The 23,054-nt window shown below is 38.8% G+C and overlaps 1 protein-coding gene and 1 long non-coding RNA gene across 2 annotated transcripts in view; both read right to left on the reverse strand.

Annotated features, from left to right (window-relative positions):
- Nucleotides 1-11,828: 11,828 nt before the first annotated feature.
- LOC311053182 lies at nucleotides 11,829-15,881 on the reverse strand. The gene is made up of 3 exons (XR_014601622.1): nucleotides 15,844-15,881; nucleotides 14,110-14,235; nucleotides 11,829-12,532 (listed from the first exon to the last, which is right to left on the reverse strand). It is a non-coding gene; the product is annotated as an uncharacterized lncRNA (long non-coding RNA).
- Nucleotides 15,882-16,013: 132 nt separating this feature from the next.
- The window catches only part of LOC311054307 (uncharacterized protein), a gene marked incomplete at both ends in the record, with an annotated part of 85,727 nt that continues 78,686 nt past the window's right edge, over nucleotides 16,014-23,054 (reverse strand). Inside the window, 2 exons of the mRNA XM_084070181.1 lie at nucleotides 16,014-16,060; nucleotides 16,150-16,233. Of these exons, the coding sequence (XP_083926307.1) occupies nucleotides 16,014-16,060; nucleotides 16,150-16,233 (131 nt within the window). The remainder of the gene's footprint in view (nucleotides 16,061-16,149; nucleotides 16,234-23,054) is intronic.

Consider the following 23,054-nt stretch of genomic DNA (forward strand, 5'->3'; position numbering starts at 1 on the left):
CTGCAGCGGCCAATGAGGTGTCTAGGTTTCTATATCTATGAGGGCCACACCTCCTGATATTTGCATACAGGAGATCAAGAGCCTTGTCACCTCTTGTTTTGTAATTAACATACTGGAGAACATCTGGATATTTTCACCTGATTGAATCCCCATGAACCTGTCACAGTCTCTGTCTGTGTCTTTGTGTATGTCCTTTGTGTGTGTGTGTGTGTGTGTGTGTGTGTGTGTGTGTGTGTGTGTGTGTGTGTGTGTGTGTGTGTGTGTGTGTGTGTGTGTGTGTGTGTGTGTGTGTGTGTGTGTGTGTGTGTGTGTGTGTGTGTGTGTGTGTGTGTGTGTGTGTGTGTGTGTGTCTTTATGAGTGGCCGTGTGTTTTGGGCGTAGGCTTGGCTCCAGCTCCCAGCTTGGCACACCTGTTTCCAGTTCCCTCGTCATCTCCCTCACCTGTCTGCCATCAGCTCATCACCTCCAGTCTATAAAGCCATGCTCTTCTCTCCACGCGATGCCAGATCGTTTCACAACCTCCACAGTGTGTGGTAGAGCTTAAGATTTTTGCCCGAACCCGACGGGACCCGACCCGGCCCGGGCTCGGCCGGGTCCAATTGGTCACGTATTTGTTGGGCTTTGGGTCGGGCTGGGCTAGGCAACAAAATGCTTTTTTTTTTTATTCAAATAAATGCATATATTAATTCATTTGTAAAATTAACAGACTGTTGGAAAAGGGTGAATGACTCCTGTTCTTAACGAATGACCAAGATTTTATGAGAAAAAAGGCTCAATTGCATGCACCAATTAAGCTTGTTTAGAAAAATGACGGGCTACGGGCTGGGCTGGGCCCAATGTGTCAATTGTGTATCGGGCTTTGGGTCGGGCTGGGCTTGTAGTTCTGTCGGGCTGGGTCGAGCCAGGCTCAAATATTTAGGCCCGATTAAAGCTCTAGTTTGTGGTAACGCTTTTTGCCTGCTAACTCAGTCCTAGCTATTTTCCTTGTGCTACAGTTAGTGTTCTTGAACCGTGTTCTGTGTACGCCTCGTGACTCACTCCTCTCTCCTGTGTTACAGTAACCTAACTCACCTGCCTGCCTGCCTGCCTGCTCCCTTCAACCAACACCACCAACCACTCCACTCCATTGTTTGAATAAACACCCTTGGACTTTGACTATTGTCTCGTTTCTGCATTTGGGTCCGCCAGTTATACTAATGGTGACAGAACCAGAATGGCAGAACGAGGGTAATGGCTCTGGAAGCTGTAGCTACGGTGGAAAAGTTTAGTTTTAGTCATAGTCTTCTGAATGACTAAATCGACTAAATCTACAGCTGATTTAGTCGACTAAGATGTATGTTGGCGGTGCCTTGATGGCGTCGTAATGGCTGGTTTTACACTTGGTTGCATGCTGAAAATAGCAGATCTACAAGCTCACGTGCTTGTAGATTGGCTATTTTCAGAGCACAACCCAACATAAAATGACTTGTCTTTTAGTTCTACTGGATCTCTTCTCCACTCGTCCCTCACTAACATGTTAGTCTAGTTTGTATTTGTTGACACAATAGTCCATATATTTAGTCGTAGTTTTAGTCAACGTATAGCTTAGTTTTTATTGGGTTTTCGTCAGTGAAAAAAGGAAGTCGACCAACATTTTTCGTCATAGTTTTAGTCCAGGGGTCTTCAACAGGGGGTCCGGGACCCCTAGGGGGTCCTCAGAGTTAATACAGAGGGTCCGCCAAATCTTTGTGTGATTATGATTTTTTTTTTACATTAACCACTTGAACCCTAACATCCCTTTTCTGAGGAGAACTTTAGCCAAAAATAGCAGATCTACAAGCCCACAATGCCTCGCGCTGCGAGGCGTTGTGAGCTTGTAGATCTGCTATTTTTGCCAAAGAGATATAGGTGTGTAGAGGGAAAAAAGCGCAGACCAAGTAAACAAAAAAGTTTAATCAGAAACACAATTTTATACAGTATAGAGTAGGGGGTCCCTGCTTCATCTCTGTCTCAGCTAAGGGGTCCTTGGCATGAAAAGGTTAAAGACCCCTGTTTTAGTCGACAAAAGCATTCTCTTCCCTATACACCAGTCCTAGTGGATGTAGACACTGTAGCATTCTCTTCCCTATACACCAGTCCTAGTGGATGTAGACACTGTAGCATTCTCTTCCCTATACACCAGTCCTAGTGGATGTAGACACTGTAGCATTCTCTTCATGCATTATGCAGAAATCTTCCATTTCATGTTTTCAAAATGTATCAAACCTATTGAAAATAGCAGATCTACAAGCTCACAACGCGTCGCAAGCGTTTGTGAGCTTCCAAAGTTTGCAGGAGTGGTCCGCTTTGAGCAAAATGCCTCAAATGATGAACGCCTTGTGCGACAGAGGCATGTCAGGACAGTGACTGTGTCACCACGACTCTGTGAGGTAAATTAGGCTTTAGAGTGTTTGTAATGACTCTGTGTTGTGATCAAAGTCATAGTTTACAGTGGTGGAAAGTAACTAAGTACATTTACTCAAGTACTGTACTTAAGTACAATGTTTAGGCATTTTTACTTTACTGGAGTATTTCCAATTTTAGAATCAGACTGTTGATTGGTTTAAGAAGCTGAGATAATGACCTACCCACTAGGGGTGTTGGAAAAAATCGATTCATGTAAGAATCACGATTCTTATTAACTATTCTTTTTTCTTTTCTTTTTTTTCTACTGGATCTCTTCTCCACTCGTCCCTCACTAACATTTTAATCTAGTTTGTATTTGTTGACACAATAGTCCATATATTTAGTCGTAGTTTTAGTCAACGTATAGCTTAGTTTTTTTTTCGTCAGTGAAAAAAGGAAGTCGACCAACATTTTTCGTCATAGTTTTGGCCAGGGGTCTTCAACAGGGGGTCCGGGACCCCTAGGGGGTCCTCAGAGTTAATACAGAGGGTCCGCCAAATCTTTGTGATTATGATTTTTTTTTTTTACATTAACCACTTGAACCCTAACATCCCTTTTCTGAGGAGAACTTTAGCCAAAAATAGCAGATCTACAAGCCCGTTGTGAGCTTGTAGATCTGCTATTTTTGCCAAAGAGATATAGGTGTGTAGAGGGAAAAAAGAGCAGACCAAGTAAACAAAAAAGTTTAATCAGAAACACAATTTTATACAGTATAGAGTAGGGGGTCCCTGCTTCATCTCTGTCTCAGCTAAGGGGTCCTTGCCATGAAAAGGTTAAAGACCCCTGTTTTAGTCGACAAAAGCATTCTCTTCCCTATACACCAGTCCTAGTGGATGTAGACACTGTAGCATTCTCTTCCCTATACACCAGTCCTAGTGGATGTAGACACTGTAGCATTCTCTTCCCTATACACCAGTCCTAGTGGATGTAGACACTGTAGCATTCTCTTCCCTATACACCAGTCCTAGTGGATGTAGACACTGTAGCATTCTCTTCCCTATACACCAGTCCTAGTGGATGTAGACACTGTAGCATTCTCTTCCCTATACACCAGTCCTAGTGGATGTAGACACTGTAGCATTCTCTTCCCTATACACCAGTCCTAGTGGATGTAGACACTGTAGCATTCTCTTCCCTATACACCAGTCCTAGTGGATGTAGACACTGTAGCATTCTCTTCCCTATACACCAGTCCTAGTTGATGTAAACAGCAATACTCTTCATCTTTCTGTTTGACTTCTCAATCACACCATCAGCCCTAAATTGGTTCTCAAACTTTTTCATGTCAAGGACCCCCAGATTGACACTTTTTAGCCTGCGGACCCCCATTTGAAAAGATATGCCAAGGACCCCCATAAGAAAAGATTTTTACGTCTCTATAGCAGTGATTTTCAAGCATTTTAATTTCTTGGACCCCCCAGTTTGACATGCATTAGGCTACGGACGGATGGGCTACGGACCCCCATTTAATGACATTTCTATCTCTTGGACCCCAATCTATATTGTAAAATCAATGTTAATTTAACTCTGAGAGTGTACAAATGGAACCAAATGGACCCTGACGGGTCCATTTGGTTCCATTTGTACACTCTCAGAGTTACAGACCCACAAGGGTCCATTTGGTTCCTAACTACCATTTAGCTGGTGACCCCCTGGAACCCCCTCAAGTACCCCTGGGGGTCCCCGCTTTGAGAACCAACGTAATCATAAAAAACCTGGTTAGGCCCCTGATTCTAACCTGTTAAATCCTTTGTTAGGCCCCTGATTCTAACCTGTTAAATCCTTTGTTAGGCCCCTGATTCTAACCTGTTAAATCCTTTGTTAGGCCCCTGATTCTAACCTGTTAAATCCTTTGTTAGGCCCCTGATTCTAACCTGTTAAATCCTTTGTTTGGCCCCTGATTAAAAAGAGGTTTTTTTAACATCTGTTAAAAACAAGTTAGGCCCCTGGTTCTCTTTGTTCTATTGTATGAGGCAAAATGCCTCAAATCATGAACGCCTTGTGCGACAGAGGCATGTCAGGACAGTGACTGTGTCACCACGACTCTGTGAGGTAAATTAGGCTTTAGAGTGTTTTAATGACTCTGTGTTGTGATCAAAGTCACAAGTTTACAGTGGTGGAAAGTAACTAAGTACATTTACTCAAGTACTGTACTTAAGTACAATGTTTAGGCATTTTTACTTTACTGGAGTATTTCCAATTTTAGAATCAGACTGTTGATTGGTTTAAGAAGCAAGGGATAATGCATGGGGAGGTAGTCATTATTGAAATGTAAAGCCCTTCAGGGCGATTAACCACCGAGGCGATGCATTATCCCGCTTATTACACGGCTACTTAATAAATACATAAATACATTTACCCAAAAGTAACAACAAAACGAAGTATTTCCTTGCTTACGGCAATGAAAGTATTCCATAAGTATTGGGCTGGGCGGACAAGTTCGCCTCGCAAAAACAAATGACGAAATGGAAAAAAACTCGCCCCAAAACACACTCGCCCCCCATTCTATTTACTGCCGATTTGCCTGTAATACCGCCGGATTTGGCCCGGGGCGACTGTGTTTTGGGGCGAGCGTTTTGGTATTCCCCCGTTGTTGTGCCACGATAAACAAGGAAGCGCAGTGGATCAAATAGAATGACTTCTCAGTTATTGCATCGTCTATTTCTCACTTCAAATGTTTTCAAAAACATTCTTGAGAGCAACGTTTAGTTGTAAATGACATTGTTTGTTTGTTTACATGGCTGTCATGTTGGATAAAGCATATAACCAAGCAGCACAGGTTGACATGAGCAGGTGTTCTGAGTCTCTGATTACACAGCGGTCCGTTATAGAGCTCATCGGTCATTATCCAGAAATAATGACCGATGACTGACCAATCAGAATCGAGCATTCAACCAAGCCGTGTAATAAGCTGAGATAATGACCTACCCACTAGGGGTGTTGGAAAAAATCGATTCATGTAAGAATCACGATTCTTATTAACTATTCTTTTTTTTTTTTTACGAATAATAAACACAATGATGTATGAAAGTGTGAAATATCATTTATTCATTCTCCCTGTAGAACATTCAGGTTATAGCCTATTTTATGAGCTCATAAATGACCTTAACATTTTATTACAATCAGTATCAGAATCAACTGTCACTGCACAGGCTTACTGTGCAAACTGTGGGTGAAATTAGTGTTTTACAAGCTCCACCATTTTTGTTATTTCCATGATAGAGAAATGGAAGAATAACAGGGGGTAGGGGCCCAGCACGTCCCTGAATTAGGGGCCCAGCACGTCCCTGGATAAGGGGAAGAGAGAGGGGGATCAGCAGAGGCTGCATTTAATGCGCAGACTGAGACAGTGTGACATGGAAAAAAAGTGTAATGGTAATCTTCCATCGATCCTTTGTGGAGAGTGCACTGACTTTCTGTTTTGTTTCCTGGTATGGCTCATAATCATTGCTTAATAAGAACAAACTCCATCAAATCATCAATGTATCCAGTAGGATAGCTGGGGTACGACATGAGAGTATGGCAGCAATGTATGAGACCCGGGTGCTTAGGAAGGGGAGAGCTATTGCTAGTTGCTATGCTCATTTGGGATGTGCTTGCACTGTATTTTAATGATGTGACGCGCACGTCGCTTAACACCTACACTATAGGTCAGTGGTTCTCAAACTTTTTCATGTCAAGGACCCCCATATTGACACTTATTAGCCCACGGACCCCCATTTCAAAAGATATGCCAGGGACCCCCATAAGAGAAGATTTTTTTTTACGGCTCTAGCAGTGATTCTCAACCATTTTAATTTCAAGGACCCCCAGTTTGACATGCATTAGGGCTACGGACCCCCATTTAATGGCATCACTTGGACCGCAATTTATATTGTAAAATCGATGTCAATTTAACTCTGAGAGTGTACAAATGGAACCAAATGGACCCTAACGGGTCCATTTGGTTCCATTTGTACACTCTCAGAGTTACAGACCCATAAGGGTCCATTTGGTGCCTAATCAATCATTTAGCTGGGGACCCCCTGGAACTCCCTCAAGGACCCCCTGGTGTCCCCGGACCCCACTTTGAGAACCAATGCTATAGGTCACACAATGGACAATTGATATGCATCTAGGCTAATTCCTATGTTAATGTATACCTGCAGTGAGTCGGGAGCCTTTGTAAACTTTGTTGAAGTGTGAATTTAAAGTAGTTTTAAACCTATGCGTGTGCCTGCGCGTGCTCCTGGTCATATAGGTTCTTGCACGCCATGCAAGGCCGTCCAGTGAGCAATGCACCTCTGGATAGAACACACCCGTTATACAGTCAATACCACCTTTTACCACCAGGACGACGGTACACAGTGCCAATGTCGCAGGAGGCTAGGGGCTTCAAGATCATTTGTCCCCACAAGTATAGGACTCCTGAACAAACACGCCCCATCTCAGTTCTGTGCATACAATGTAATGTGATGCCTCTTGAATCATGACTGGTGGCCTTTTCTACTTTTCTCTCTGTAAGAGAGGAGCTGTGTAGCACTGTCTATGTATTGTGTAATCTGTCTATGTATCTTGTATTTATGTTATGTGTTTGCAGTGGTGTAAAGTAACTAAGTACATTTACTCAAGTACTATACTTATTTTACTGGAGTATTTACAATTTTCTATACTTTTACTTCTACTCCACTACATCTCGGAGGCAAATATTGTACTTTTACTCCACTACAATTAATTGAAAACGTTAGTTACTAGTTGGGATACTTTGCAATTATCAATTATTATATTATAAAACATACATTAACCACTTTAGCCCTATTTTATACATAGGCTGTTTGAAAATAGCCGATCTACAAGCTGACAACGCATCGCATCGCGACGCGTTGTGAGCTTCTAGATCTGCTATTTTCAAACATTTTAGTACTTTTCCTTTTGGTACTTTAAGTACATTTTGATTCCAAGGGTTAGGGTTCTTTTATTCAAGTAACATTTTGAATTCCGTACTTTTACTTGTAACGGAGTACTTCTATGCAGTACTGATACTTTTACTTAAGTAAAGAATTTGAGTACTTTTTCCACCACTGTGTGTTTGTGATTTTTTGTATCCTGATGGCTGCTTGGCACAACATGAATTTCCTTAAGGACAAATAACGTATCTATCTATCTATCTATCTATCTATCTATCTATCTATCTATCTATCTATCTATCTATCTATCTATCTATCTATCTATCTATCTATCTATCAATGAAAACAACAGTATACATCATTGGTTCTCAAAGTGGGGTCTGGGGACCCCCAGGGGTCCTTGGGGGAGTACCAGGGGGTTTCCAGCAAAATGAGTTCATTTTTCCCTCAATTCAGTTTAACCACTTGAGCCCGATATACATTGGCTATTTGTAAAACAAGCCTAAGTAACAAAACACAAACAAACATAAGAACAAGGTTCATAAACTACACATTATATTTGTTTAGTTCTGTTTTATACATTTCAGACCATCATAGATGATACAGAACAGTTCCGGTGCTCCTCCACTAGGGGGCATACCCATCTAGACTACAGCTTTGGAAAACAACAATGTATGGGACGGGGCTCCATCTTGTGGCCGTAGTGGGTAGTGTTTCCATCTCACCTAGAATCATTTCAACCTTTTTCATATCAAGGTCCATCATTTATTCTGCATTTGAGCCACAAATTGCCACCATTTGATGAGATTTAGACTCTCAGACCCAAAATATATATTTAAATATTAGCTGTATTGATGTTGGTTCCATAGGAAAGATAAACAGGCAAACGTTGATCAAAATAACAATTCTTTAATTAAGTAATGCAGATAACAATAATTTAACTCTTGAGAGGTTAAAATGGAACCAAATGGACCCGTAAGGTCCATTTGGTTTCATTTTAAACTCTCAAGAGTTAAAGATCTATAAGGGTCCATTTGGTTACCAACTCTCCACCATTTAGCTGGGGACCACCTGGAACCCCCTCAAGGACCACTGGTTGAGGACCACTTATTTAAGTTGTGATACAATCTGTGTGTAAAGTAACTAAGTACACTGCATGTCTCTCCCATGTTAGTCTTGCTAACTTGCTGTGTGTGTGTGTGTGTGTGTGTGTGTGTGTGTGTGTGTGTGTGTGTGTGTGTGTGTGTGTGTGTGTGTGTGTGTGTGTGTGTGTGTGTGTGTGATATAATATATGATATAAGGATGAATAAATGACGTCTGACTGACCACAGGATCTCCTCTTCAGCTCTGCAGTAACGTTGTTATAACTGGACTGTATAGCCGGTCAGAACTGGACTGTATAGCCGGTCAGAACTGGACTGTATAGCCGGTCAGAACTGGACTGTATAGCCGGTCAGAACTGGACTTTAGCTGAAATAAAGCCTGACCGTACGGGGGTTGAGTCATATAAACTCATGCAGATTCACAATAGACCACCGAAGTCTGACGTAATTTACGCATCCTTTGTTTGTCTACCTGGTTCGCAGTTTTCCACTCCCATTCTGAATCCCATAGACGTGTTTAATATCGCGTCAAATAAGAACTGTGTTCCAAAAATAAACAAATGATCCCGGCGGTTTGACTCTTATGGATATGAAGCATCAACTGACGGTGAGAAAACGATAATGTTACTTCCGCCGAATTAGTTACATTTTCGCCAGAAACAGACTGTATCAAATATAAGTGACTGACTATCATAAACTATACAGAGCCTCCTCCCTGACAATATCGCCGAGACAGTTTGTTTATTTTTGGATCACAATTCTTATATGAGACGATTCTATGATGACCCAATGTTATTCTCCATACAGACATTACTTTACGAACCAGAGGATGAACGAGTGACGTCAGGACTTCGGTGGTCTATGGAAGCTCTGAGAGGTTTAAAACTCTATTTGAAATCTTATGTGTGTTGAAGTTATCATGTTTTGTACATTTATACTTGTGTTCAACCATGCCAATGTAACTGACAGTGTTTGTAACTATAAGTTAATATCATTTGTTTTATTTCTCATAATAGGGCTGTATTTAAGTTAATTTGTTATGCATACATTATTTATGTGTGTTATAGCAATGCTTTTATTTTGAAGTGTCAAAGTCACGTTTGTGTGTCTCGTTGGTCTGCTCTCACGTGACTTGGATTCACAGGACTTTTGCATTAAGCAACAACAAGGTGCAGAAGCTCTGTTTCATGTTGGTTCATAAGAGACTGTCTTTTAACCGTGCATCCAAACTTTACTACAAAGGTATGTTACAATGCGGGTTGTGTTTTATTTGTTTGTTTCATGGGTTTTATATGTACTTATTACTGTTACTGCACTTCCACAGTTTGTGGTGGTGCTGTGCAGCAGGACTGGTGGGAACCACAAACCACATACATGCACTTTAGAAAGAGTTTGAGGTAGGAGTTAACTTCTATGTTCATTGTGTTTGATAGCAACATAGAGGCTCATGTACATAATAGTTTATTGCATTCACCCAGCATGGTGGTTTATGACTAAACCTACTTTGTTTTGTGTTGTTTAGATAATATGAAGCAACTACAAGAATCAAGCCCAAAGTCGCTGATTATATGCAGACATGGCAACACTGGTAAACAGGAAACCCCTTGATATTGAGTAATGGGAGATTCCATGTGTTTATGTAGGTGTTTGGCAACGGCTGTGAGCTGAGAGCTGCTGGTGGTACGATCAATGGACCATAGTAGCAGGTATGTGCACGCCATAGCAACGTAGTCATTCTAATTATTCTAATTATGAGAGAGCAGTTTATATGATCACTGAAAGAAGAGTATTCATGTACATGACATCAGCTCACAACGGGTCACTTCACCACCCGTTGTGAGCTTGTAGATCTGCTATTTTCAAAGGATAATAGATTGTAGATCTGCTATTTTCAAGTAGCCAAAGTTTAAATAGGGCTTGAGTGTTTTGTAATAATAATTCAAATCTACAAAGTAACTAGTAACTAAAGTTTTCAAATAATTGTAGTGGAGTAAAAGTACAATATTTGCCTCTGAGATGTAGTGGAGTAGAAGTAAAAGTACAGTTGGAAATACTCCAGTAAAGTAAAAGTACCTTAAACTTGTACTGAAGTGCACTACTTGAGTGAATATACTTAGTTACTTTACACCACTGCCACTGCCAGTAGCTATCAGGATTAGGGGTTCAACAATGAATCAATTTGATCTATTATACATATTTTTAAAAATCAATACTTTATCAAAGAGATGAATAATGTTGGGACATAATGTAACCCAGGCTTGAAATGACCCTGAATTTAAAATAGTTCATGGGATAAATAAATACCTTCATTTCAGTTGATTTATAAATAAATACCTTCATTTCAGTTGATTTATAAATAAATACCTTCATTTCAGTTGATTTATAAAGTGCTAAAAACTATTAAAAAGTGCCTTTTGGAATAACATCCATTTAAGTTATAAACATAAATATATATAAATATACCTAAAATGTTGCTTTTGTCTGTTTTAAAATGTAGAACAAGCTATTATATGTGAAAGGAAAAAAAACACTGCAAAACAAATAACAAGGTGTCTTACAGGTTTCTGCTAAAGGTAAAAACTACCTGACTCTGTTGATTGCCTTCCTAAGTGAGCCTTGTATCTGACAATGTATAAAGTCACCAACTTTGAGACAGGATTGTGTTGTTTTAAAAACATGTTTTTGGGGGTTTTGAGTTGATTTCTGCCCGACAACAGAGATGTACTTAAATATATATAAAGAAGAAATATATGAAGATACAAGTTTTCTGTATGACATCAGTATATAAATAATACAATACAATAAAATACATAATAATACAATGACAAATAATCATTACAATAAAAACATACAACAGACAAACAACAGTGCTTTAGAATGTGTCTTTATTGACAACATGAACATGAACATTACAGAAGCTCTTTAATGTAATGAATGTGTCTTTATTGACAACATGAACATGAACATTACAGAAGCTCTTTAATGTAAAGCTATCAGGACAGTGGTGGAAGAAGTACTCACAGGTTTTACTGAAGTAAAAGTACAAATACCATTTACAAGTACTAGTTACAATTGAGACATTTACACTCTTATCCAGAATGACTTAGAAGTAATGTAGAAATACTCTATTACAAGTAAAAGGTCTGTAAAAGTACAAAAGTATTGTCATTAAAACATACTTACAGTACTCTTTATGCAGAAGGGCCTATTTAACCTTTTTATATTTGTCTTAGAATAATAGCAGATCTACAAGCTCATAATGTGATGCATTGCAGGACGTTGTGAGCTTGTAGATCTGCTATTTTGGAAGAGTTGAAGTATAACATTGTGCTTAAAATATATGTTTTGTTTTAGTAATCTAAATCTACACCTTAAAGTAATCAAATAATTGTAATGGAGTAAAAAGTATCGCCTCTGAGATGTAATGGACCCCAAATCAATATGTGTTTATCTGCAGACCCCCATCTGGGACCTCCATGAGAGTAGATTTGGTATTTGGTATTTTCTAAATTATTCCTCATGTTTCAAGACTTTCCAATGTATGTATTTTTAAACAGCAGATCTACAGGCTCACAACACACCAGTGTGAGCTTGTAGATCATCGTAACATACTGGTTTAAATGCTTTATGTATTTACTTTGTCTTCCTATATTAACACGTTTAGCTGGGGACCCCCCGAAGGACCCCCGGACCCCACTTTGAGAAACACTGACATGAAGTATTGAGAAGGGGACATAATGAAGTCAAGTAAAAGTATCTCTAAATTGTACTCAAGTAGAGTATTTGAGTAAATGTACTCAGTGAGTTTCCAGCAGTGTCGGTAGCAGAGTTACAGAGAATAGAGCAGAAAACCACTGAATGTGTTGTGATTGCCTGAGTTATCATAGAGCCTGTTACCACCACCAGGCATCTTCATGTATACTCTGTCTCTCTGCTCCAGCTCTATGATCATTCCATTAGACACGTATTCTAACCCAGTTCCTTGAGTATTGTATCCATAGTTATTAATGAGCAGCTGATTATTTTTATACATGTAGACCTGCACATACTTTGATGCATCATGGCCGCCTGCAGTGAATCTGAACTGATAAACTCCTTTCACAGGTGCGGAGAACTGACCTGGAACGCACACGTGCACACGCACATGCACGCACGCACGCGCGCGCGCGCACACACACACACACACACACACACACACACACACACACACACACACACACACACACACACACACACACACACACACACACACACACACACACACACACACACACACACACACACACACACACACACACGGATCATGTTAACACTGTTAACTACTTAAAGGAGTAGTTCACCCAAAAAAAGTACTTATTTTCTATCAATTGCTCATGTTAATGAGCTTTACATAAAGGGATAATACACTTAAACATGTTTGGAGTCATTTTAACGTCTACCTGGTCAAATTACGTCTACCATCAAAGTATTGTCTCATTCCTCAGACAATAATTTATTAATTTGGGTAGGAGACACAAAGGAGTCTCTTTGAGTCTCCTACCGGATACACCAAACCGCTCATCAAATTATTGTCTCAGGAATGAGACAAAAACTAAAAACTGTATTCAAGGCTTCATGGTGTAATTGATAGTCATTTTTGGGCGAACTATTCCTTTAAGCTCTATATTTTTTTAAAGGAAAAAGTGTTCTAATAAATCTGATCTACAAGCTCACAACGGGCCACAAAGCAACATGTTGTAAATGTTGTAAATGTGATATTTTTGAAGTGTTTGAACATTTTAGCCTGTAATGACACAGCAGAGTTAACCCTTCACATGCTGTTACTGATGTTTTCACAGAGATGTAAGTTGTATCATTAGTTGGTGAGAGATAATTGATTGTGTAAAGCACATTAACATAATTAACTGGATATTTCACCTTCAAACATGTTTGGGCTCATTTTAACGTAATTTACCAGACACGCCCCCTTCCTACAGTACAAACCCATTGTAACTTCAAACTCCATTTTAAACCTGTTTGACTCATTGAAAACACCAGTCCTTGGTTTTATTTTAGTTTTTCATTATTATTTTATTCTTTAATTTTCCCAGATTTTTTTTTAATCAAGCAACTTAAAACTATCTGTGGTTTTCACAAAAGCCCAAGTAGACGTTAAAATGACCCCAAACATGTTTGATAGTGAATTATCCCTTTAATCACTTAATGTAAAGCTCATTAACATAATTAATGTAATCACTTAAAGGGTAAGTGATATGTTTTTGTTAACATAAGCGTTAAATAGCTCTATATTGAGATAGTAATAATCATCAAACTTGAAAATGTATTTTCAGTTTATTAAAGAGCTGGAGAGATGAGGAGACCCCTGTTACTGAACAAACAATGATTACTATCACAATATAGAGCTATTTAACACTGTTACTGAACAAACACTATAGCAATGATTATTATCACAATATAGAGCTATTTAACACTGTTACTGAACAAACACTCTATAATGATTACTATCACAATATAGAGCTATTTAACACTGTTACTGAACAAACAATGATTACTATCACAATATAGAGCTATTTAACACTGTTACTGAACAAACACACTATAGCAATGATTACTATCACAATATAGAGCTATTTAACCTTTTAACAGAACACTTTAATGTAAAGTTAATTAACATAATTAACTTAATCATCACCTACCTGTAGATGTACTGTAGGCGTTGCCGATGTTAGAGTGAACTCTCTGATAAACCAGAGTTGTAGCAGAACTATATCCAATAGATCCAGAACGCAGATAATAAGCAGAGAAGGCCACCTTTGGTTGGTCTGTCAACACAGGAGCATTATCACATTATTATATGATTATAAAAGCATATATTATACTGTTAATGATCATATTATTTATATTACTATGAAAGCATATCTTATACTCTTACTCATAGATTGGTGAAGCAATAGGAAGCGACGCACGAATCCGGGCGGCTGGGTTTGGACCCGCCCTTCAAGACCATCGATTGGCCTCGTTCTTTCAGTCTAATCCAATACTGACGTATCGGATTAATATTCTCATACTTTTTGTGTCATGTAGATCAACTATAGCAGCTTATAGCAGCTAATAGCAGCTTGTAGATCTGACATTTTTATTACTATTTCCACTTTTGCTCAAGTAATTCAGATTTTAGGACTCCTAAGAGTGTTTATAACTTTCACTCCACAACAATGCAAAGACAAATATTGTTCTTTTGACTCCACTACATTTCTAGAGAAGGCTGTTTTCTCAGCTCCAAGAATTGTAGAACACATTTATTGACTCTAAAACTGGTGAGTCAAACTGCACAACCAATATTTAAATGTGTAGCCATGATTCTCTGTTTTCATGAACTAATACTAAACTAAAATGCCCCCAAAAAATAAATTACTTGTTTTCGGTCAAATTCAGCCACATGTTATACTATTAATAATAATAAAAAACAAGACAAAGTAATATCAACAACATAGAATATTTGCTATCTAGTGGTATTGTCTAGTCCATTGGTCTTCAAATTGGGGACCCCCAGGGGTCCTTCAGGGGGGTACCAGGGAGTCCCCAGCACAGAGTGCCGCGCTATGAGCTTGTAAATCTGCTATTTTTGAAAAATCGAGATTTATATATATATATATATATATATATATATAAAAAAAAATTTAAGTAAACATTTGTAACTCAAATCTTTGCTTCTGGAGGTCCCTGGGACAAAATATATTTTGCCAAATACATATCATTTTGAGGGTCCTTGACATGAAAAAGATTGAGAACCACTGGTCTAGTTGTAGTGTATGGAAACTAATGCAGAGTTACACTCCACGCTTCACTTTAGTTTTGGATTGGAAAGTCATTATACTTATAAAATAACAGATGTAAGAGCTGATAACGCATGGATAACAATAATAATAATAATAATAAAATAAACACCGCACCTGACCGGAAGGGTCGTGAAAGCGCGGCTTACGGTCGAGCGCATTCAAGAACCAGTTACCACTTCATCTGTATGACAGCAGGCTGCCTTCTAACCAGTTTAGACCAGTTAACACTTCATCTGTATGACAGCAGGCCTTCTAACCAGTTTAGACCAGTTAACACTTCATCTGTATGACAGCAGGCTGCCTTCTAACCAGTTTAGACCAGTTAACACTTCATATGTATGACAGCAGGCTGCCTTCTAACCAGTTTAGACCAGTTAACACTTCATCTGTATGACAGCAGGCCTTCTAACCAGTTTAGACCAGTTAACACTTCATCTGTATGACAGCAGGCCTTCTAACCAGTTTAGACCAGTTAACACTTCATCTGTATGACAGCAGGCTGCCTTCTAACTTTGACACATCATTGCTCTTTGGAACTTTTAACTAGGGATAACATGACATGTTTTCTAAAAGTGCTAATAGTTATAATACCTGTTATGAGTCTGCTCACGTTCTCCACTCGATGGTCACTTACATTCAGCCTCATCTCAACGATGGACAGCTGATCTGAAATAATTACAACATTAAATCACTCATTAATACTCATGCAGTTTGATTTAATAACTTTGAATTTCAGTAGTTTGAGTAGTTGTTAATTTGACTTATGTTATGTTTGTGACATTGTGTGTAAGAACAATACTGGGGTTGCCTAGAGACAATCAGAATCAACAGCCACACTATTCAGTATGTATTGTCAGAGTTTTCAACATGAGTTTTCTAACAATGAAAGTACAATACCTTCATTGTGTCTGTTCACTTCCTCCACTCGACCCTCAGTTAGATTCAACCTCATGTCTACGCTGGACAGCTGAGCAAGGTTGGCTGAAATCATCACAATACATTACATTAAATCACTCATTAATATGCAAGCAGTTTGATTAAAACACCAGCACTGTTTACAGTTAATCTGATTTATAAAAAATATTTGATATTACTATGAATCAAATATGGCTGAGGGAGAGATTTCTGTTGAACCTGAATTTAGCCTGGAGACCGTGAACTTATTTTAATAAAATCTGCTGGTTTGAGCCCAGATGAAGATAGATTTTAGGCATACATTCGTGTTCACACTTAAGGGTAATTTTGACCCAAACAGTAGGTGTTAGTAGGCAAGAAAGCTCAATCAAGTAATTGTTAAAACACTTCTGGGTCAAAGTCTACTCTGGCTTTTGTGTTTCACTCCAGACAGTTTTTATGTTGCTTGATTCAACATTTACATAATTCATATTCATCTCATAAGACATGAATGACATTGTTACTTTATGGTAACTTAACTTTATGTCACATTATGAGACGTAAAAATGTAATTATTTCCTCCTAAGATACAGTATGTCACAAGGACAACTTCAGAGAATGTCAGTTTCCATTAGGACAGATTGAATATATTCACTTAAACCTCAGCATCTCTAATCTCGTAGTAACATTCACCAATAGATCGCCGATCTATAAGCTCACATCGCGTGACTTTTGACATGTTAGGAACTTGTAGATCTGCTATTTTTTTTGAAGAGCTTTGGTGTAGATTGAAAAAGATCGCATCAAGTATAGAGGGTTATGGTTAAACTGGTTAAACTGAAGTGATTTTTATCATTTCCAAATATTATCAAAGTATTCTGCTGCACCCCTGGCCTTGTGACACCCTAGGGTGTCACAGCACCCACTTTGAGAAACCCTGCATTATAGTACATTAAATGTTTGCTAAATGTGAAGTTATAATACCTGCATTGTGTCTGTTCACCTTCATTTCCACGCTGGACAGCTGAGCAAGGTTGGCTGAAATCATCACAATATTAACATTAAATCACTCATTAATACTCATGCAGGTTGATTAAAACACCAGTAGTAATTACAGTTAATGTAATTTGACATAAAAGTATGAATTCTAAAACTTTTGAATTCTATGAATCAAATATTGATGAGGTAGAGATTTCTGTTGAACCTGAATTTATCCTAGAGGTCATATACTTATTTTAATAAAATCTGTCTGTAAACAAAGTTTTTATTTTTTTTATAGCATGTTAAATACATAAATACAATTTACAATTTAGGCTTTTAGCAGATGCTCTTAATTCAGAGCAACTTACAGTAAGCAAGGAAAACACGAGGTAATACATCAAATGTTAAACTATTTTGTTTAAGTTTGAGCCCAGATTATGACATATTTTAGACATTCATTCTTTTGCGCACTGAAGAGTCATTTTGACCCAGCTAGTAGATAGGCAAGAAAGCTCAGTCTAGCAAGTGTTAAAATACCTCTGGGGTCATTTTAAAGTCTACTCTGGCTTTATGTTTCACCCCACACATGTTTTATGTTGCTTTATTCAATATTTACAAATTTCATATTCATGTCATAAGACATGAATGACATTGTTACTTTATGGCACCTTAAATTTATGTCATTTATATCAAACATATAATTCTTTCCCCCTAAGATACATAGGCGGCGGGTGAGCCTGACAATTGGGAAGGCTATATGGACCAATTGACCAATAATTGGTCTATATAATGCTGCACACATATATTATATATGATTTGCACAATCCCCAGCATAACATTTGGGAAGCCTTAGCCTACCCAAGCCTTCATTACCCACCTAAGGATACAGTATGTCACAAGGACAACTTGAGAGAATGTCAGTTTACATTAGATTACATTAGATTTGAAAATATCCACTTGAACCCCAGCATCTCTACTCTTGTGGTGACGTTCACCAAAAATAGCAGATCTACAAGCTCACATCAAGTCACTTTGTGACATGTTATGAGTTGTAGTTCTGTTATTCTTGTTGAAGAGATTTGGTGTAGATGGAAAAAGAGCGCACCAAGCATATCAAGTAAAACTGTGTGTGTGTGTGTGTGTGTGTGTGTGTGTGTGTGTGTGTGTGTGTGTGTGTGTGTGTGTGTGTGTGTGTGTGTGTGTGTGTGTGTGTGTGTGTGTGTGTGTGTGCACCGGCTTCGAATGCTGTCAATGCATTGAATGGGAGATTATCACGTTTTATCAGACCATTGAATGGGCGAGTAGGTGACGAGTAGGCGATACACGGACCTACCCGCGATTTGTCAGACCATTCATTGGGCGTAATCAGGAGCTACTGACCTACTTTGGAGGCGGAGCAGTCCCCACAACAATATTTACGGTTCTGTGCCTATTGGTACATAACTCCAACGGCGCTGAGTAGGGACGCTCGCCTGAGACTGCGCGCCTCCGTCCTGGTCCGAAACCAAAACAACCAAAACCAAAACCGAAACTGAACTATTTAAGTCATCTCCGTTGGTAGGTCAGTATGTCTGGATAACACCCAATGAATGGTCTGATAAATCGCGGGTAGGTAAGTAGGTCGCCTACTTCGCCCATTCAATGGTCTAATAAAAGGTGATAATGTCCCATTCAATGCATTGATAGCATCCGAATCAGGTGGTGTGTGTGTGTGTGTGTGCGTGCGCGCGCAAGTCTTCTTTTTTACACACAAGCACTCACAGATACACGCACGCAAGCACACACACACACATTGTATTCATTATAGAGCATGAAATATTTGCTAGTAGTAGTGCAGTAAAGTTTTGGGTTAACTACATTTTAAGGCCGATTCAGATACAGTTCTACAATTTTGATTTAGTTCCCCATACTTCTTTGAATTATTTCCTTAAAAAACAGAGCTTAAGTAGTTAGCAGTAGTATTTAACATGATCTGTGTGTGTGTGTGTGTGTGTGTGTGTGTGTGTGTGTGTGTGTGTGTGTGTGTGTGTGTGTGTGTGTGTGTGTGTGTGTGTGTGTGTGTGTGTGTGTGTGTGTGTGTGTGTGTTACGCACACGTGCATAGTGTGCTGCAGCACTTTTTTTTACACACACACACATACACACATATTCATTATAGAACATAAACTGTTTGCTAAATGTGAAGTTATAATACCTGTATTGTTTTTGTTCAGTTCCTCCATCCTCGTTTCTACTCTGGACAGCCGAGCATGGTTGGCTGGAATCATAAAAATATGTTTTAACATTAAATATAATACTAATGCATTTATATTAAGACACAGTAGTGTTTATAGTTCATATGATTTGACATAAAACATACTAATTTTAAAACATTTGCTTTTGAATTCCATGAATCAAATATGGGTGAGGGAGAGATTTCTGTTCAACCTAAATTTAGCCTAGAGGTCATATACCTATTTTAATCAAATCTGTCTCTAAACAAAGTTTGTATTTCGTCATAGCATTTTAAATACATATTTACAATTTACAATGTAGGCATTTAGCAGACGTTGTAAATGCAGAGCGACTTTCAGTGCAAGGAAACCACGAGGTAATACATCAAACGTTTATCTATTTTGCTTAAATTTGAGCCCAGATTATATATTATCCTATATGAACCTATTGAATTTAAAACTCCATTTTAACCATGTTAAAATCATTGAAAACACGTCCCTGCTTCTGGTGACTGATATTGTCCTTTTAATGCATGAGTGGGCCATGCATTTTCTCACACAGACACACACACACACACACACACACACACACACACACACACACACACACACACACACACACACACACACACACACACACACACACACACACACACACACACACACACAAACAGTCACAAAAGTGACCGATCACACATAGGTGTGACAAAGTCACACAAAGAGAATGGCTTAATGCACAGTATTAGACAAGAATGCATATGTGTGCCACAAAAACTGTGGGAGTAGTGCAGTAACGTTTTGTGTTTCTATATGATTACATTGTCAGGCCTTCAAATCCAGTTCTATTGGTGATTTAGTTCCCATATTGTTTTCAATGTTTTTTTTTTGTGTGACTATTTTCATGGCAGACCCCTGAACAATGTTTGTTCCATGTTTGGTGCGTATTGGTTAACGGTGCACCTCACAAGTCTGGATGTTATGTTTGTGACATTGTGTGCAAGAACAATACTGGGGTTGCCTTGAGACAATCAGAATCAACAGCCACACATCCCAGCATCTCTAATCTCGTGGTAACATTCACCAAACATAGACGATCTCTAAGCTCACATCGCATGATTTTTGATGTGTTAGGAACTTGTAGATCTGCTATTTTTGTTGAAGAGATTTGGTGTAGATGGAAAAAGAGCGCATCAAGCAAATCAAGTATAGAGGGTTATGGTTAAAGTGGTTAAACTGAAGTTATTTTGATCATTTCCAAATATTATCAAAGTATTCTGCTGCACCCCTGGCCTTGTGACACCCTAGGGTGTCACAGCACCCACTTTGAGAAACCCTGCATTATAGTACATTAAATGTTTGCTAAATGTGAAGTTATAATACCTGCATTGTGTCTGTTCACCTTCATTTCCACGCTGGACAGCTTAGCAAGGTTGGCTGAAATCATCACAATATTAACATTAAATCACTCATTAATACTCATGCAGGTTGATTAAAACACCAGCAGTGTTTACAGTTAATGTAATTTGACATAAAAGTATGAATTTTAAAACTTTTGAATTATATGAATCAAATATTGGTGAGGGAGAGATTTCTGTTGAACCTGAATTTATCCTAGAGGTCATACAGTATACTTATTTTTTTTATAGCATTTTAAATACATAAATACAATTTACAATTTAGGCTTTTAGCAGATGCTCTTCAGTCAGAGCAACTTACAGTAAGCAAGGAAAACACGAGGTAATACATCAAATATTAAACTATTTTGTTTAAGTTTGAGCCCAGATTATGAGAGATTTTAGGCTTTAAATATTTTTCACACTGAAGGGTCATTTTGACCCAGCCATTTTGTGTAAGTAGGCAAAAAAACCTCAGTCAAGCAAGTGTTAAAACACTTCTGGGTCATTTTAAAGTCTACTTTGGCTTTTCTGTTTCACTCCAGACATTTTTTATGTTGCTTAATTCAACATTTACATATTTCATATTCATGTCATAAGACATTCATGTCACATTACGGGACATTTAATTCTTTCCTCCTAAGATACAGTATGTCACAAGGACAACTTGAGAGAATGTCAGTTTACATTAGGACAGACTGAAAATATCCACTTGAACCCCAGCATCTCTACTCTTGTGCTGACGTTCACCAACAATAGCAGATCTACATGCTCACATCAAGTCACTTTGTGACGTGTTTTGAGCTTGTAGATTTGTTATTTTTGGTGTAGATGGATGAAGAGCGCACCAAGCATCTCAAGTATAGAGGGTTATGGTTAAACTGAAGTGATTTTAATCAGTTCAAATATTATCAAAGTATTCTGCGGTACCCCTGGCCTTGTGTTACAGCACCCTAGGGTGTCACAGCACCTACTTTGAGAAACCTTGTATTATAGTACATACAATGTTTGCTAAATGTGAAGTTATAATACCTGCATTGTGTCTGTTCACCTTCATTTCCACGCTGGACAGCTGAGCAAGGTTGGCTGAAATCATCACAATATTAACATTAAATCACTCATTAATACTCATGCAGTTTCATTAAAACACCACCAGTAATTACAGTTAATCTGATTTGACATAAAAATATGAATTTTAAAATATTCGCTTATGAATCAAATATGGGTGAGGGAGAGATTTCAGTTTAACCTGAATTTGGCCTAGAGGTCATATACTTATGGATATAAAATCTGGCTGTAACCCAAGTTTTTATTTCGTTATAGCATTTTAAATACATAAATTACAATTTAGGCTTTTAGCAGATGCTCTTAAAGGCCCGTTCAAAGTCCCTAGATGGGTCTTTAACGTGCGTCAGGCGGTGAAGGATTCCGTCCGTTCTTTACGGACACATGCATGGTCGCTCAGGAGAGAGAGATTGCACGTACCCAATGTTGCCATGTCTGCTTATTATAAGCGACTTTGGGCTTATTTTTCTGTATAGTTGCCTGTAAACAAACAAGCAATTTTTTATTGGTGGTTGCGGTTTTATTTGGGCTTGTTTCTAAAGTGTAGTTGCTTATTTGGGCCAATTATTATTTAATTCTCTAATATATATTGTAGATCTGCTATTTTCATATGCAGTGGTGTAAAGTAACTAAGTACATCTTGCTACCATAATTGGCGGCCACACTCATGGAGTGTACACGAGTGTATGTGCTCAATGGCCAAGCAGACACATGGCCCAACTAACTCCACATTTTCCCCCAAAATTCCTCAATATTCTGCCTGTAAAACCAGCTGCTTCGCATCCCATCACTGTACTTGCAGGATGTACAATTAATATCAAACGCATTATGCTCCAATACTTATGCAAATCACTTCGCCGATTCCAAATTCACGTCCGGGTGTTTCTTTTCACCAGCCAATCACCTTTCACGTTGCCACGTCCGTTGCCACGTCGCGCTGACGTACGCTAAACAAGCGCTGCCGTGCGCACAATGCAAACGAGCCCAAAGGCGCGCAAAAATAAGCCGACCATTGCTTAGACACAAAGTCAGACCTGGCAACGCAGCCTACGCCAATCATGTGTGAGAGATCTACAAGCTATGGGGCAGAGACGCCACCGTATCTTAGCAACAACTACAGCGCTCACTCTCATTGGTCGTGTCACGCTAAGAGCAGTCTCCAGACAATGGCATCGCAGACAGCTTGCTGTTACTGCTGTAGCCATCACAGGCAGTTGCAGCACGACGGACAGGGCGCTGTGATGTACGTGGTTGTC

The sequence above is a fragment of the Gymnoscopelus microlampas genome (genome assembly GCF_963454915.1).
Source record: "Gymnoscopelus microlampas genome assembly, chromosome: 10".
In the NCBI taxonomy this organism is placed as follows: domain Eukaryota; kingdom Metazoa; phylum Chordata; class Actinopteri; order Myctophiformes; family Myctophidae; genus Gymnoscopelus; species Gymnoscopelus microlampas.